This window comes from Anguilla anguilla, chromosome 15, assembly GCF_013347855.1.
Source record: "Anguilla anguilla isolate fAngAng1 chromosome 15, fAngAng1.pri, whole genome shotgun sequence".
In the NCBI taxonomy this organism is placed as follows: Eukaryota; Metazoa; Chordata; class Actinopteri; order Anguilliformes; family Anguillidae; genus Anguilla; species Anguilla anguilla.
The window spans coordinates 1465901-1483782 of NC_049215.1; the positions used below are offsets into that span (position 1 = coordinate 1465901).

A 17882-nucleotide genomic window follows, 5' to 3' on the forward strand; every position below is an offset into this window, starting at 1 on the left:
CTGCAGTAAGAGGATGTGTTTAACTGGAAGCTCTGTCTCCATGTGCTGTGCGTTAGAGCTATAGTAAGAGGATGAGTTTTACTGGAAGCTCTGTCTTCATTTTCTCTGAGTTAGAGCTGCAGTAAGAGGATGAGTTTAACTGGAAGCTCTGTCTTCATGTTTTATTCACAGGGTCCAAGTAGAAAGAGCTGGGTCACCTGTACCCAGCTGTCTGTCTATGAAGAGCCATCATTCAATGGATAAACCAGTCCATTTCAGAGGAGACGTCACTGGCGATCAGAGGTAATTAAACAGATTCAAATTGACTCCACTGTTTATTTGTTCTTCAATGTTCTTCACTATGTAGGCAGTTTTTATTAAGACACACACAGGCGTCCGTAATTGTATTATTGCACAGTCGCATTTAGGTGGGTATATTATATCACATTCATGTGTAGGTGAGGTTTATTGCATCATATTCACATGTGCAGTGAGTCTGAGCTGCAGTAAGAGGATGATTTTAACTGAATGCTCTGTCTACATGTGCTGTGAGTTAGAGCTGTTGTAATAGGATGAGTTTAACTGGAAGCTCTGTCTCCATGTGCTGTGAGTTAGAGGTGCAGTAAGAGGATGAGTTTAACTGGATGCTCTGTCTCCATGTGCTGTGAGTTACAGCTGCAGTAAGAGGATGAGTTTAACTGAAAGCTCTGTCTACATGTGCTGTGAGTTAGGGCTGCAGTAAGAGGATGTGTTTAACTGGAATCTCTTTCTACTTGTGCTGTGAATTAGAGCTGCAGTAATAGGATGTTTTTAACTGGATGCTCTGTCTACATGTGCTGTGAGTTAGAGCTGCAGTAAGAGGAGGTGTTTAACTGAATGCTCTGTCTACATGTGCTGTGAGTTAGAGCTGTAGTAATAGGATGAGTTTAACTGGAAGCTCTGTCTCCATGTAGGCTACCGTGAGTTAGAGCTGCAGTTAGAAGATGAGTTTAACTGGAAGCTCTGTCTCCATGTGCTCTGAGTTAGAGGTGCAGTAAGAGGATGAGTTTAACTGGATGCTCTGTCTCCATGTGCTGTGAGTTACAGCTGCAGTAAGAGGATGAGTTTAACTGAAAGCTCTGTCTACATGTGCTGTGAGTTAGGGCTGCAGTAAGAGGATGTGTTTAACTGGAATCTCTTTCTACTTGTGCTGTGAATTAGAGCTGCAGTAAGAGGATGTTTTTAACTGGAAACTCTGTCTCTATGTGCTGTGAGCTAGAGCTGTAGTAATAGGATGTGTTTAACTGAATGCTCTGTCTACATGTGCTGTGAGTTAGAGCTGCAGTAAGAGGATGAGTTTAACTGGAAGCTCTGTCTTCATGTTTTATTCACAGGGTCCAAGTAGAAAGAGCTGGGTCACCTGTACTCAGCTGTCTGTCTATGAAGAGCCATCATTCAATGGATAAACCAGTCCATTTCAGAGGAGACGTCACTGGCGATCAGAGGTAATTAAACAGATTCAAATTGACTCCACTGTTTATTTGTTCTTCAATGTTCTTCACTATGTAGGCAGTTTTTATTAAGACACACACAGGTGTCCGTAATTGTATTATTGCACAGTCGCATTTAGGTGGGTATATTATATCACATTCATGTGTAGGTGAGGTTTATTGCATCATATTCACATGTGCAGTGAGTCTGAGCTGCAGTAAGAGGATGATTTTAACTGGATGCTCTGTCTCCATGTGCTGTGAGTAACAGCTGCAGTAAGAGGATGAGTTTAACTGAAAGCTCTGTCTACATGTGCTGTGAGTTAGGGCTGCAGTAAGAGGATGAGTTTAACTGGAAGCTCTGTCTCCATGTTCTGTGAGTTAGAGCTGCAGTAAGAGGATGTGTTTAACTGGAATCTCTTTCTACTTGTGCTGTGAATTAGAGCTGCAGTAAGAGGATGTTTTTAACTGGAAACTCTGTCTCCATTTTAAGTGAGTTAGAGCTGCTGTAAGAGGAGGTGTTTAACTGGATGTTGTGTCTCCGTGTTTTGTTCTCAGGGTCCAAGTTGAAAGAGCAGGGTCACCAGTACCCAGCTGTCTGTCTATGAAGAGTGATCGTTCAATGGAACGTCCATTCGCGTTCAGAAGAGAGTTACCAGGTGACCAAAGGTATTTAAAGAGGTTCAATTTGACACTACTTTTAAATTATACCTCAATGTGACTGGGACTTTTCTGTTGTCGGTGGGTGTTTTAAGACTTTCAGATGCAGGTGGGGGTTATTACTGCACATATAGCTGAAGGTTTGTTTATTTATATCACATTCAGGTGTAGGTGAAGTGTATTTTGTCATTCTTTTGTGCTGTGAGTTAGAGCTGCAGTATGAGGATGAGCTCTGTTTCCATGTGCTGTGAGTTAGAGCTGCTGTAAGAGGATGAGTTTAACTGGAAGCTCAGTCTCTATGTTTTGTTCACAGGATCCAGCAGTCACTGAAGTCCAGCTCTTTTGAAGAAAAGAGTTCAGACAAATTATCTTCTGCAAAAAAGGTATGAGTTATTATGTGTGTTCTTTGTGCAGTTAATTCATTTGAGTATTCAGTATTTAATGCCTATATAATGTAGTGCAAGGGTAATGTTTACATGTGCTAAACATTGCTCTTAACATTAATAACATATTGCACATATTTTATATTATTCATGACCATCCAATGTGGAATATCATATGAACACAATAAACCGGTCATGGTTCCTTATTCCATTTGCTATGCGGCGTCTTGGGTTGTGCTAATCGACGCTATTTCGTGCTAATCGGCTACTCAGTATCCCTGTTGAGGAAACTGAGTGCTGTTTCAGGTAACTGAGTGTGGTAATTTTCAGGACCGCCTGAGGGCGCTCCGTGATTGCTTTTGATTACGACCGATTGTTTGCACGTGATTTAGAGAACTTATATACGCTCACGGGAGACCTGTTCTTCGCTTTAGTGTTTACTAACGTACACGATAGCCGGTACAGAGAAAAGTTCTCGTAGAGAAAAGTGTGGAACGGAAAAAGGTATTGGATTTTGAATATAGCTTTTTGTTTTGACTAGTAGTAAGACTTCGGTGCTACTAGTCACTTAGCTTTATTCTTTATTTTCCATTAAACGCCGTTTTTGCCTTCCTCGTTACGAGGAACCTTTTCTTTTGCTTTTCTCCCGACTGCACTGCTGTCTACTAAAATTCTACTCACTCCTTACGCCTAGTGCGTTCTCCCGCTGAGACTATTACTTTGTGTTTGGATATTCTCCCTTAGGAGTCTTTTCTTTTCGTTACCCCTTCCTCCAGTCCCTTACTGAGACCTAGTGGTTTCCACTTCGGTGGTAACTTAAGGAAACCCCCCTTTTGAATTCACTGTAGTTGCGTGTGGTCGTCAACACTTCCCCACCCTCACAAAACCAGCTTTTAACTTCAACATTTAAAAAATGTGATAAATATTGCTCTATGATCTTAGTGCATAGTCTAAAGCACGTGGCACACACATTTAGGTTGTGTCCAGACCCACTTATACTTGTTTAACAGTGGATTATTTGAGCGCAATGTAAGGCACAACGTTCCAATGGGCTGAACTGCCTTAATTAATAGGTGTGTCTTGGGCATAAGCATGTGATAAACCAGTCAGCATATCATCTCCCATTCCCTCTAAAAGCCACCTGCACTTGCACCTTGTTGGATTGATAATATAATGGTGGATTTAAAAAGACTTAGAAAGACATATTTATCTGTCATAAAAGACCTGTTTCTGCGCGAGTCCATTAAAATTCGGAGATCTAAAAAAACAACCATCACGCACAGTGAGTCCCGCAGACCATATTTGAAATAAATCTTAAAAAGGTGATTTAAAATGTTGAAATAAATTCAGTATTCGCTGGGCAATGTTGTGGATTTTTTCAGTCAAATGAATCATTCTGTCTGCTTACCAGGCTGTAGATGAAGCAGCTCTTCTGCCAGCTGATTCCTCCTCGCCCGTGCTGCTGGGGTATCTCGGTTCATTAATATGCATCAGCACATGCAGTTCACCATCACACCTTCTAAAGTCCTATAATGTGTTCTTGTTTATGTCTGAGACATCCATGACTTTCGCAACATTATGCAACACACAACACACCTCAGAGAATATTCAGTCCTTCTGAGGGCTGTATTGTAATGTTCCACCTGATTTATGCAAACATCTGAAGTGCATTTTCAGCATTCCAAACATCCTCTCTACTAGGCTACAGTGCAAGTTTTTGTGAGTTTTCGATTGAATGACTATTCAGACTTTTATATTATCTTCAGCCGTGTCTTTAAAGTTTACCCATTGTCCCCTAACAGCCACCCCTCCAGGAGGGGAATTCCCCTAGGAGACTGCAGGTATGACTGAGTTAGCCAATATAAAGGAGTCATGTCTTTGTCCAGGATAATCTGCAAATACATGGGTAACCATATGGCACATCAGAATCAGAATTGTATTTTATTGCCAAGTACGTTTACACATACAAGGAATTGTATACCTGGATGTTGATGGAGTGGACTTTCCTTATGGTTCAATCAAATTCAATCAAATTTTATTTGTATAGTGTATTTTACAGCAGTTGTCACAATATGCTTTACAGACAACCCTGGCCTAACCCCCCACAGGAGCAAGCCTAAGGCAACGTGGTTCACATAATAGAAAACTAGCCATGATATTTCTCAGTACTGCAATTGTCTAATTCAGATCAATATTGATCTATTGTGACGTTGTAGTTTTTATTGTGTATTTTTGATATACACAATAATAATCCTTCACATTGTAATCTAGATATGCTTATGCATGTTTGTGTGCCCCTGTGCGCGTAACAGGCAGGAGCGTAAATGGCGTTTATGTAGGTGCACATTTATGTATTAATATTGAGCCCTTAAAGTAGCAATGCGGTTTTTAGTTTGTATTTTTTTTTTTAACACCTTCAGCTAGATCAAAATTGCGATGCGCTTGACCACAGCTGATCTTAAGACCAACTTGCCCAGATGGGAGCAAATTAATTTGCTATTTAAACTGTGCCAGCTCTGGACAGGAAAATGACTGTGTAGTCTGAAAGTAGCAAAGACACTTGCGTTTGTGTTACCGACACTTCGTGCAGAGTAAGATCACCAGAGTGTGCCAAATCACCAAATGGTATAAATGTTTTCCCTGGATTTAAAAATCGGAAATGTTTGGGAAGAAGGGAATCTTTAGTGGAAACAGTAAGTGAAGGTCCTGGCTGTGCAAAAGAAGCGTTAGTGCTAATGCTAATGTGCTACATTTAACCCCTCAAGACACACCTCAACATCTAATCCAGCTCTGCAGTGCTGCCTGATCCTCCCTGCCTCACAGAAAGTCCAGATTTCCTTTAGCAGGTCCCACAAATGGCAGCAGCGGAGGACACCAAACTGAGACTTTTAAACAAGAAGAATTCAGTTCACAGTTGGCATTTACTAAATGTATTGCCCAGAGAAACTGCATTATTCTATGGAATTTCTCGATTTATCACAAGTAGTATCACACATAACCACATAAATCAATCAGGAGCAAAAGCTGGACTTCTAATATGAGCGTTTAGCACTGCTGCATGTTTGGTGTCTGGAGGTATATGTCTCTTTTCTGGCTGTCAGACACTTGCCACAAAAAAGGATCCTGGTACGTTTACTTAAGCATTGAGTTCAGCAACTGTAATAAAGAACGCCCTGTGAAAAAATGTTTGGTTCTCCCATCTGAAGATTTTTAAGTAGCTATTTCCATTAGGATTTTTAAGTTTGCTGTACTTTCAACATTTTTTGGATTACAAAATCTTTGATCTGGTGACAATTCTTTTATGTTGGCTGAGCAAAGATATAAATAAATTGTATTAACTTTATTTGACAATATTAAATTACTAGTGAGGTATTCAGCCAGCAAAATATTCGTTTTTTTATAAACTACATTTTATACTCCATTCAAATACAAACACAAAATAACCAAGTTCGTGTAACTGAATATTTTACACTGGGCCAACCTAAATAATGAAGGTGTTTGTCAGGGGAAAAAAACAAACGAGAAAATTCCATCCATCCATCCATCTGGTCAGGGTTGTGTGGGGGCTGGAGCCTGTCATCGTGTGGGTTGGGTGGGTCCGGCCGGGATTTCTGTAACATTTATTTAATTATTGTTTGATAATATTATTAATGGTCAGTTATGATTCATTAACATACTTGCCAACCCACCTCTTCATGTGTTTATTTCAGTCACTGATACAGCACGCCTCTTCCTGTTTATCTCACACTGATACAGCACACCTCTACATGTGTTTGTTTCAGTCTCTCCTGCGCACTCTCATGAAGCTGAAGATGGATGAAAAGCTGAAACTGTTTCAGAGCTATCTGAGTCAGGATTGCCCAGAATTCTTTAATAGTCATCCTAAAGATCCTTCTCTACTGGATAAGTTTATGAAGTTTATGAAGGAATTGTTCAAGAGTCTGCAAAGTTATTACCCGCAACGCACTGAGACAGAGCAGGAGGATCCTGAGGCCCTGTACATAGTTGAGAAGATGCTGGAGACCTGTGGCAGTGAGATGTCTGTGAAGATCACACTCCACATCCTGAGGAACATGAATCAGAAGGATCTCGCTGATTCACTGGAAAGAGATGAGCACAGTAAGCTTTCTCTCATTACTACTTTGTGTCAATTAGAATTTTGAAATGAGTTTAGATAGCAAATCTAACAGTGATCAATGTTCTGATTTACAGCATCTACACTTTCATAATTGGGATGGCAGGTATGCCGTTACACCATCCCGCCAAGTTACGCCTTGGCGGGGGCATGCCACACACCTATACAGCACCGAGAGTTTTCTGTGGGGGACACTTTTCAGGGTCCCCCACAGAAATAACCACAACAGCCACAGACACTCAGCCCTTAAAAACCTTAAATTCTGTATATTCTGACCCCATTTCAACAGAAATATTTCATAAACAACTTCACATGTCCACACAATAAAGCCCCAAACTAAGGGGATTTTGCATTTTCTCCTTCTCCTTCTCATTCTTATTTTTCCTGCCGCCTATCCCACTAACATGTTAGTGGGACATTTTACCGACACCAGCCAAATTCACCTACACGACCCAATCAAACTCGCATACACACGCAAAATACCGATACCTTTTTACTCTGAAACATTTCCAGTATAAACAGCTTGTCTGCCTGTGGCCTAGTGGGCAAGGTCACAGTCTTGGGAACATAGGGTCCTAGGTTGAAGCCCAGCTAGAAACATGCTTCTTTAACCTGCTTTTACCCTCACTAATAATTGTCTACTACTTCTCAATTATTGCTTTTGCACCATATCTACCCGGCGTTCACCGAATGCATACACTGCATTATGACGTACCGTCTGCACGTTCAGTTATTAACCGGCTACAATATTGCAAAGCCATATGGATTCAACGGGAGCTCTTCTGTGCTTACTCGCCTGTGTTCTTTAAAACCACGGACAGGTTTGCTAATGATACGCATTGCATAGCTATGTCATGGTGCTGCACTAATAAAGTCACAGACTGGTAAACCTCCGGTTGAAGGATTGAATCCCGCCTCGCCCTCAGACAGAATTTCCTCTTTTACACTAACGTTTTCTTACACTTATATTTGCTTTATCAAAACTCACTCACGGCCACCCATATGCATTTCATGACTGCAAATGTATTCCTTTTATTAAAAAGTTACACCAGTTCACCACTGCGCCATTTCTACTAACTATATTTCTTCACTTGGCTACTGTACAAAACCTTCTTATCAGCAAACGCCACGTTTCTACATTCATGTTACCTCGCCCTGTTCTCTACCTAGCCACATGCAAACAATTACTATGTATGTACGTTCTGCAACTCCGCATTAAAACATTACATTTAAAATCATGACTCACTCATTATTATAACTACTAGTACTGAACATGACAAAAGCACATCAGTGCAATAGATTTCACACGTTACTTAACCCTCCACTTGAACAACGAATGCTTAATACACGATTCGATAAGGAAACTGAGCTCGCTCATGGTCACTTCATTTACTTCGCACTATAGTCTGTGATCACGTCAACCTTCACCTACATGCCCATTCTGCTAAAAACATTGTTTCAACTACGAAATTTCATAATTTCTTCTAATTCCTCTCACACTGTTATTTTCTCATATGCAAAGACTGCTGGGACATATGCATCTGCTCCTATTCTACACTATCAAGCTTTCCGGTTCTAGCCTAGCAAAACAGCGAAGAGGATTCCTACCTGCAGATCAGCCTATCAAAATGCCTTATAAACCTTACAAACACTAAAAGTGCATCTCCACGAAATAACAAACAGAGCAGGACAGAAGGGTACACAAGTTGTGACCTAGGCAGCTCTAATTCTATGGGCTTGCTGATCAAGTCCAATCAAGTCTCGTTGGATGGCCGTAAAATCCGTGACTACATACACTGGCCATATTTCACCTGCGTTTCTGATGCGTTTACACTTACGCCACCGCACCCTTTGTCACAGCCACTGTTTTACATATATAGCAAACCGAAACTGCTAAACGGTACGCGCTCATCAGACTGTACAAATTCACACAAGGATAGCCATAATCCACAACCGTTTCTTACAGGGTCACTTCGCATTTCTAACTCTCATAATAAAACGCTTTGCAAAAAGAAAAACTCATAAAAAACACGTTTTCAACGTACAAAAATGCCAAGTTACTCACACATACAAGACATACACCGTCTAACTCATTCATTCAGACTGCCAAAATCCAGGCCTGCCATTAAAAGTATTGATATCAAAATGACGGCAAGTTACGGGGTATATATATATATATATATATATATATTGTGGCACCGTACTGGGCGTGACGGTGCAGGCGGGGCGGCACAGAAATACACAGACTGGAGGTTTGGGGAAAAATAGCCCAATAGGGCTCTTTAATTAAACAAAAATTATATACAAAAACAAACCCGAACTCAACAACTAAAGTCTCTTGTCTGAATTAAATTAAAGTAAAGTAACCGAAATTAGGGGTAAAGATGACCGGGAGACAGCTGAGGGGATCCCTCTTTAAAGCAGGAAGAGGGATGTGATCCTGCGTCTGCACCGGAGTCTGAAAGACAAGGAAAAAGTTACAAACAGGTATTAAAAGCCTTTCTGCAGCCCAAAAACCCTCTCCTCAAGGGAGACAAAGGCCTCCTTTTAAGCTCCCAGCCCATTTCCCTGGAGTGGCGGCAGCTGTGTCGCCTCATTGATTTCAGGTGCGTTGAGTGCAAAGGAGGGAGTTGGGGAATTTCCAGGTTGCCACTCTCCAGGGTCCTGTGGCTGGGCTTCATAGCGTGGCGCTGTCCCGGGTCCTGAACACCTGGCCTGGTGGCAGGTTTGAGCTGATGCCTATAAGGCTGGGAGGGGCACTGCGGGGGTATGCCCCGATCCACGCCACAATATATATATATATATATATATATACACACTTTGAAATGTATTGTGGGACAAGTCAGGTTAATTAAGAATGTTTATTTTCTGAATCCAGCAGTTCCAACAGTCGAAGCCCTTGGTTCAGTATTCAGTGTTCTGAACATTTTAACAAGTGATATTGCGTGCTAGAACATCTCACTTAACCTACATGTAAAATATATTTTATGTGATTTAATTTAATAATTATTGAAAATGAGAATTATCAATGAATTTGCTGAATCAGTCAGTCTACAGAAAACTGGTGGAATCAACAAACAAGTCAAAAGCTCTATATTAGGTTTTAAGATTAGCTAATTGCATTTACTACAAAGCAGTCAAATAGATTAATGCGTTGAAATCATACATTCTTTATTGAATGCAGGCTCACTACTTCTAAATGACAAAACAGAAGACTACAACAAAACATTAAACAATTGATTATGAAATACCAGAAAAGAGAGAGAGAGAGACGGATATGCCAGACCTTGCCAAAGTGTTGCCCACTTCCATCAAACCATTCAGTAACTCCTCATGCCATTGTGGATGGGGTCATTGTCATCCTGGAAGACTCCCATCAGAATAAAAATGTTTCATCGTAGGAGAAAGGTGATCACTCACATTAACTTTGCATTGATTTGCAGTGACCCTTCCCTTTAAGGGGTCAAGTGGCCCAAGCCCACACAGCATAACAGAGCCACCAGACCCCCTCACTGTAGGGGTCAAGCATTCAGGCCTGTATGGTTCTTTGATGGATGCCACACACATGCATTCGCCCACTTGTTGAGAATATGGTGAAGGATGGCTCATCTTACCGTATCACTTTTTTCCGCATCTCTGTAGACCAGTCCCTATGGGTTTTGCCCCACAGAACTCTCAAATGGGCATTTAGGGTTTATGCACTGTAGCCCTACTAACTTTTAGTCCCAGGAACTACTTTTCAAGGAACTAAAAGGTTCCTTCAGCCCATTGTTGTCTGCATTTTCACCGCAGTCTAAAGACCCGCGAAGATTAGGCAAATTAGTCCACTGACATATGAAAAAGCGACGTCGTCGTCGGTCTCTGTCGTATGATTTCTTCTGTTACCCCCATACTACCACCGAAGTAGCCTACATTATTTTCTAATAACCGGGACAGCCCGGAGGGGTTTATTCCACTTAACGGGCTACCAACAATCACTATATATGGTTACTTTAGTATATTTATTTATTTTTATCAACTTAATCACCTGAAATTGAAATATTCTTCCGCGGCCATTTGGGCATATTGTTGGTAGTTCGACTTGGACCGTTGTTATGCAACAAATAGGATATAACAGGCTAATAGTCAGATTGTAACGGTTTTATATATCCTCTCAAACACATTCATTATGTTTTTATGCGAACATTCACTTTCATGTCTTGACATCCGAGGCGACAGAATGCATTCACATTCCACAAATAACTGGCAACAACAGCAGAAAACATGCACACGTCGTATACAATTTGCTGTTGAATTGATTACTTCGACTCTCATCGTCAATTCCATATAGGCTAATCGCAAAATGACAAGAATAAATAGAATGAAAACTCAGACTTGCGTGAATTTAAATTAGCAGTGGTACAGCCACCGTTTGCTGTCCTTCAAAGTTACTGTTAGCTGAGCAGCGAAGTGTGCCCTCCAGATGCGAACCATGCACCATAAATTAGTCCATAGTCTTCCTGGTCTTTTCGTGGAATTGAAGAATGGCAGAGTAAAATTACGGCAGTCTGAAAAAGCTAAAGGGACGATTACTAGAATTAACCTGTTATTTTACCCTGACAAAAAGTGCGGAAGGTGATTCCAGTTTGCTTTTACTGTATCACCAATGTGAATTACGCATAACTACCGCATACCTCACATAACTGTATCAAACGTTTTGAGTCAATTACAACGGGCTAACAAAGAAAATCCGGAAGAAAATATTCAACAACCGAATTAAATCGTTTGAATGTTTTGGTACGTAATATGCTGTCCCAGAACGAATGCTTAACATTTTATAAAACGAATACTAAAGCAAGAAAAGAACAGAAGAGCACACATAATTCTCAATCTCTCATCTGTTCCAAGACGTTGGCTGGCTATAACCAAAAGTAGGCTACTGCGCCGCATAACATACAAGTTTGAATTCAAGTTCTTATTATGAAAATAAATCAGTTTGCGGCATTTAAAAATGGCGGTTGAAATAAAATACTGCGAGTAGTCGACAAATCAGAAATATTCAGCGCTTGCGTCCCACCCCAAAAGTTCCGGTACTTTTGGAAAGTATTACCCCCCGAGCAGGGACATTTTTTGGGGTAAAAATGAAGTCCCCAGAACTTAATTTAGACCCTGGTCCCTGCGGCGGAAACGCAGTTCCTCAAAAGGTTCCTAGTTCCTGGGGAAAGGTCCTGCGGTGGAAACGCAGCTTATGTAGTTGTTGACAAACTGTTCTTGCTGGCAGTCTGATCACATCCTGCATTGACATTCTCAGTCACCTGAGGAAGAGTTGCTCTTCTGTTTATCCATACGCACTAATGCACAACCATCACAGTCATTGAATGTGCGCTTTCGACCTCAATTTCTGACCGTATTTACTGATGTCTTTCCCATGGATCTAAATGCAGATATCACTTTGGTCACTGTTCCTATTGAAACAGTTGGCAGTTGAGCAGTCTTTGTGATGCTTCTGCCATCGGTGCCCCAATAATGAACCCTTTTTCAAAGTCACTTAGGGATGGCGGCGAATACAAATACCACATTTGGCAACACTCGAATAATGCATTCTCCCCGAATGTTTGCTCCTCTCGAATTTGGCAAATATTATTCAGATTCGTATCTATTTTTCCATCTCTTTCATGCAATTTGCTCACAAGTCAGTACCACGTTTCTCAGTTAGACACACACACACCTGCAGTGAGAGTTTCCTTTAAAGATAGACCAGAGCATGTCAATCATGCATTGGGGACTTTATAATTAAAATTACTCCAGCGCCTATAACATAAATGGCTATATCCTCCTCCTTCCATGACTTTCCTAAATATTTGTGCTTAAATAACTGCGTTTTAAAAATAAAATAAAAATCGACTCAGTAAAGAAATACAGGCAGTCTGTGCCATTTTCTTCACAAAGCCCCCGGCTAGACAAAGACAACAACAGGTGCCTTTACCCTGGTACGAACATGTCGTTGTCTACTCCGCACCCTATTGAACAACTGAATGACCTTTGCTTTGATAAGACTTTCCCAATAAAGTGCTGTTGAAAGTACTTTCACACATACAATCATGCAGAATTCATTCACTACAACTGTGATGAAGTTGATAAAGCCTTTAGGGTGGGGATGAACAATTGTGGATGCTGTAGTTATGGAAATGATAGGCTTAGAAATCCATGGAGATAATGCCATCAATATATTTTTGTGTTTTCTCTAAAACTGAGACTTTGAATAAACTGAATAGAATAGCTACATGACAACTGAGTGAAATATAAGTGATTTGTGTGTGTGTGGTTCCAGTAAACCACCAAAGCTGCGCGTTCTCTGAGGAATTTATAAGAGGAGAGTGACGGTGCATATTGCACTTTGAATTTCTTTAACTACTTTTTCTGTTTGGTCTTGTCATGCACATTTTAGCACTTTTCTCAGTGTTCCTGTAATATGCCTTGATACATTTTCTTTTAGCCTATATAACAAAACCGCTAAAATTTAGAAACACAAATGTTAAAATTGATTCGGTTGTGTACTTTACTTCAAGAAAATAGTTTTGCAATGTACGGTTTTGTAAGCGGTAGTACGCAGGCCTTACTGGAGTTAAAACATTACAAGTTGTTGGCTAATGACACGCCCAGCACTGGCTCATGTGACTCTAAAATATCTGACCTGCCCCCCAACGAGTGTTTCAAGCAACTTTCCATATAGAAAGGGATTTTGTGTCTCCCCATTCGCAGACTGCCCCCAGCTCATGTGCAGGAGCTTGTAAAATACAACTTGGGGAAGTTTGAATAAAGCATAATGGCTGGACATGTATTCCACCCATGGGAGCTTTTCGGTTTTTTCTTTTAATTACCTAAGCTTATGCAAATCAAACATACAGCTAAAGAGGAAAGAAAAATATTAACAAACAAAAAATAACAAAACATTTTAGCCTAACATTATGTCGTTTAAAAAAAAAAAATTCATTAGGGGTTCATTGAATACAGTAGTTAATAATCAAGATGAGAAACAATTTTTTAATCATAAAAGCATTTTTTCCACTTTAATTGATTTCACTGTCCCTTAGGTAGGGGTGGTGGAGTCCATGCAGTTTGTAAGAGTAAGAATAAGTAACTATGTTTTGATTCATGATAACATTTTTCCTATGTCTTATTAACCTACGTTTAATGTTACATGGTCTGGCACCTGCGTCTTCAATACAGTGATTTAGGGTTTCATTTGATGCATTTGCCTCTACAGCAGAGGTTCTGCCAACCAGAGGGAAATAGGCTACTTGCGGGGTTCTGACAGTAGGGGGCAGCAGAGTGTAACTTTTTCTCTATGTTTTTTCCTCAGAGACAACTTCCATCATTCTGGATTGATAAATTGTACTTGATGTCACACTGCGTTGTATTCTGGGGTTACTGGCCATCTTTAGAGGAACGCTTAGCTCTGTGGCTTTGAGATATCATTCGTACGCTATTTGGGAAAAATAAAGCCCCAGCTAATAGTGGTCTCGCACTGGGTACCATACTTTAGGATAGTGGTCAGCGTAGACACCATTCAAGTATTTTTATGGATCCAATCCCTAACTCTCTTGTCATATTATAAGTCTGCAATGTAAAACCTGTGTAAGACCCTGGTCAATCCCGTTTTGCCGATTTTTCATAAAACAGTTAATTTTTCATGTTAAGTGTCAGAAATGCTTCAGCTATGATCAAATAGCAACATATGAATCGTTAACTTGCCAGAAAATAACAGCGGTTTTCTTTAATATAATTCCAAAAATTAGCTTCCCTCTTCCATGTAGCTAGTCACTCTTGTTGGAGGGATAGCTACACATCATCTGGCAGTAGGTTGGGAACGCGGAATCGAAAAAGTGTGTTCTCCTTTTCACCATAATGAAAAAAATACCCATTTATGTTAATTCGATCAAAAACAATTAAGATGCTCGTGTCAGCAAGAAATTCAATTTCAAGGATGGAGTGTATGTAATTCTGTGTGAGGGATGTGTTGCACACTGTGATAAAGGCATGTATCACTGTGAGGTGTGTAACATACTGACGGTGTAATATACTGATAGGTGTAAACACTATGATACTGTATTTATGAAATCCTGTGAAAACTGAGGGCCAATATTTTTATTGATAGTTTCTTCTTAAAATCTGTTATTGAAAGGGAAATTTTAAATCTTATTTTAAACAATTATTTATCATATTTCTTTTCAGATGAATCCATAAAAAGAGCCCAGCAGGCACTGAAAACTCATCTGAAGAGGAAGTATGAATGCATATTTGAAGGTTTAGCAAAGCAGAGCAACCCAACCCTTCTGAATGAGATCTATACAGAGCTCTACATCACAGAGGGGGGAAGTGGGGGGGTCAATAATGAACACGAGGTCAGACAGATTGAGACATCCAAGAGACAAACTACACAAGAGACTGCAATCCTCTGCAATGACATCTTTAAGCCTTTACCTGGACTAAAGAAACCCATCAGAACTGTGCTTACAAAGGGCATCGCTGGCATTGGGAAAACTGTCTCTGTGCAGAAGTTCATTCTGGACTGGGCAGAAGGGAAAACCAATCAGGACGTTGATTTCATCTTCACTCTTCCTTTCCGAGATCTGAATTTGAAGAAGGAAAGAGCATTCAGTCTGATGCAACTTCTGCAGCACTACTTTCCACAACTGAAAGAGATCAAAAGTGTTGAAGGTGATGAAGTCAAAGTGGTGTTTATCTTTGATGGTCTGGATGAGTGTCGACTTCCTCTAAATTTCCAAAGCAATAAGTTCTGCTGTGATATAACAGAGTCATCATCAGTGGATGCGCTGCTGACCAACCTCATTAAAGGGAATCTGCTTCCCTCTGCTCACCTCTGGATCACCTCCCGACCAGTAGCAGCCAATCAGATCCCTTCTGAGTGCGTCCACCAGGTGACAGAAGTACGAGGGTTCAATGACCCACAGAAGGAGGAGTACTTCAGGAAGAGAATTAGAGATCAGAACCAGGCCAGTAGAATTATCTCACACATAAAGTCATCCAGGAGTCTCTACATCATGTGTCACATACCAGTCTTTTGCTGGATTTCTGCTGCTGTTCTGGAGACAATGTTAGTTAAAGTAGAGAGCGGTGATCTGCCCAAAACTCTGACTGAAATGTACACACACTTTCTGCTCATTCAAACTAATGTGAAGAATCAGAAGTATCATGGCGCTGATGAGACAGACCCAAAGAAGATGTCAGCATCAGATACAGAAATCATCCTGAAACTGGGGCAGCTGGCTTTTCGACAGCTGGAAAAGGGCAATCTGATATTCTATGAAGAGGACCTGAGAGAGAGTAGCATTGATGTCCGTGTAGCTTCAGTGTACTCTGGGGTGTGCACAGAGATCTTTAAAGAGGAGTGTGGGTTGTACCAGGAGAAGGTCTACTGCTTTGTGCATCTGAGCATTCAGGAGTATCTGGCTGCCTTGTTTGTGTTTCATTCATGTGTAAATGAGAACAGAAATGTACTCAGAGCTGAAGAATCAAAACCTCACAGTGACAGAGTGCAGCTGTCTGAGTTACACAGGAGTGCAGTGGATCAGGCCTTAGAGAGTAAGAATGGACACCTGGACCTTTTCCTCCGATTCCTTCTTGGCCTCTCTCTGGAGTCCATTCAGTCTCTCTTAGGAAGACTGCTGACACAGACTGGAAATAGATCAACTGTACCAGACCAACAGGCACAGACTGAAAGCAGATCACAGTGCATTGAGAAAACAGTCCAGTACATTAAGGAGATGATCAGAGGGGAATCTTCAGCAGAGAGGACCATCAATCTGTTCCACTGTCTTATTGAACTGAATGACAACTCTCTAGTGGAGGAAATCCAGAATTCCCTGAGATCAGGGAAGCTTTCTGATAAAGAGCTGGAACCAGACCAATGTTCAGCTCTAGCCTTTGTATTACTGATGTCAGAGGAGATCCTGGATGAGTTTGACTTGAAGACCTACAACACATCAGCAGCAGGTCATCAGAGACTGCTACCAGTAGTCAGGAACTGCAGGAAGGCCACGTGAGTATTATGTCATTAATAATGTAGATGATTGACAGTATTTTCCCACCTTGTATTTCTAGTGAGAATAAAGTGCAATAAAATTGCTGGAGAAGAGAAACTTTGGTTTAAAAAAAAAAAGATTTATGAATTAAGATGTTTTAACTAGTCCTCTATCTAGAACATAGGCAGCATGAAATGCAAAACCTCATCACGTATCAAATATTTGATTTAATGAACTATAACTATTTACTAATTTAATACATTCTCATTATTTGCAAAGATAGCCATTGTGAAATAAATAAGGCGTTAATTGATAGGCAGAGTAATCTGATGGATCAACCTTTGTCAGAACATACACTTCAAGCAGATTAAAATAAATGCTATATTAAAGTTCAAAGATCTCAGTTTCGTTCACTTTGGCGGTACCAATGGCGAGAAGCGGTAATTGCAGGTGTGTTTTTGGACCTGACTTCCCAACTTCCTAACAGTGTCGCCTGTGTGACATCAGTCATTTGGCACCTTGGCCACGGTAACTGTAAAACTTACTATCGACTGAATAAAAAATGTTTGTTATAAAAGTAACGTTATGTACATACTCATTCATTGTCCAACATTAGGCTAACTTAAGCGGTATTTAAATGCTGTAGCAGACCTGGGGTAGAATTAGTGATGATCAATTTCCACAGACGTTCTTTATCCACCTTTTGCCCGGTATGAACATCTTTACACTGCAGAGAAGACTCCGCGGGATTCGCTTTGGCTCGTGCAATTATGTATCTCGTGCACAATAAACATTGTCTCTCGTGCATGATTGTTGTGTAATATAACAACTGCCTTGCAAAATGGTGTTTCTGGTTTTACTAGCTAAACTGTTCGAGAATAAAGCTGAGCTGGGTGTTAAATTAGCAATCAGAACAAGAAGAATAAAACAAATACAAAGCATATTTAATAAAAAAGGGCATTAAGGCTGAAGGAACATATGAGGAAGCGTAATAAAATAATAACAACGCTAATCAATACTGCCGTATTTTTTTTAAATTTAGTTTTCTCCGGCTTGACATCTTTACACAGAAATCAGACCCGGCACTGCTCCACATATACCCCGGGGTTAATGCTCTGTGTAAAGACCGCTTTATTCCAATCATCATAAATTATATAAATTTATTGATTGCAATGTAAATAGCGGTAACGTTAAGGCCAGTTCAGATCAATGATTCGCAACAAGACGAAAC

The 17882-nt window shown here is 40.5% G+C and overlaps 1 protein-coding gene across 1 annotated transcript in view; it reads left to right on the forward strand.

Annotated features, from left to right (window-relative positions):
- Nucleotides 1–17882, forward strand: part of LOC118214346 (NACHT, LRR and PYD domains-containing protein 3-like) — a 211193-nt gene that overhangs the window by 148782 nt on the left and 44529 nt on the right. Inside the window, exon 13 of the mRNA XM_035394247.1 lies at nucleotides 16577–16668. Coding sequence (XP_035250138.1) covers nucleotides 16577–16668 — 92 coding nt within the window. The remainder of the gene's footprint in view (nucleotides 1–16576; nucleotides 16669–17882) is intronic.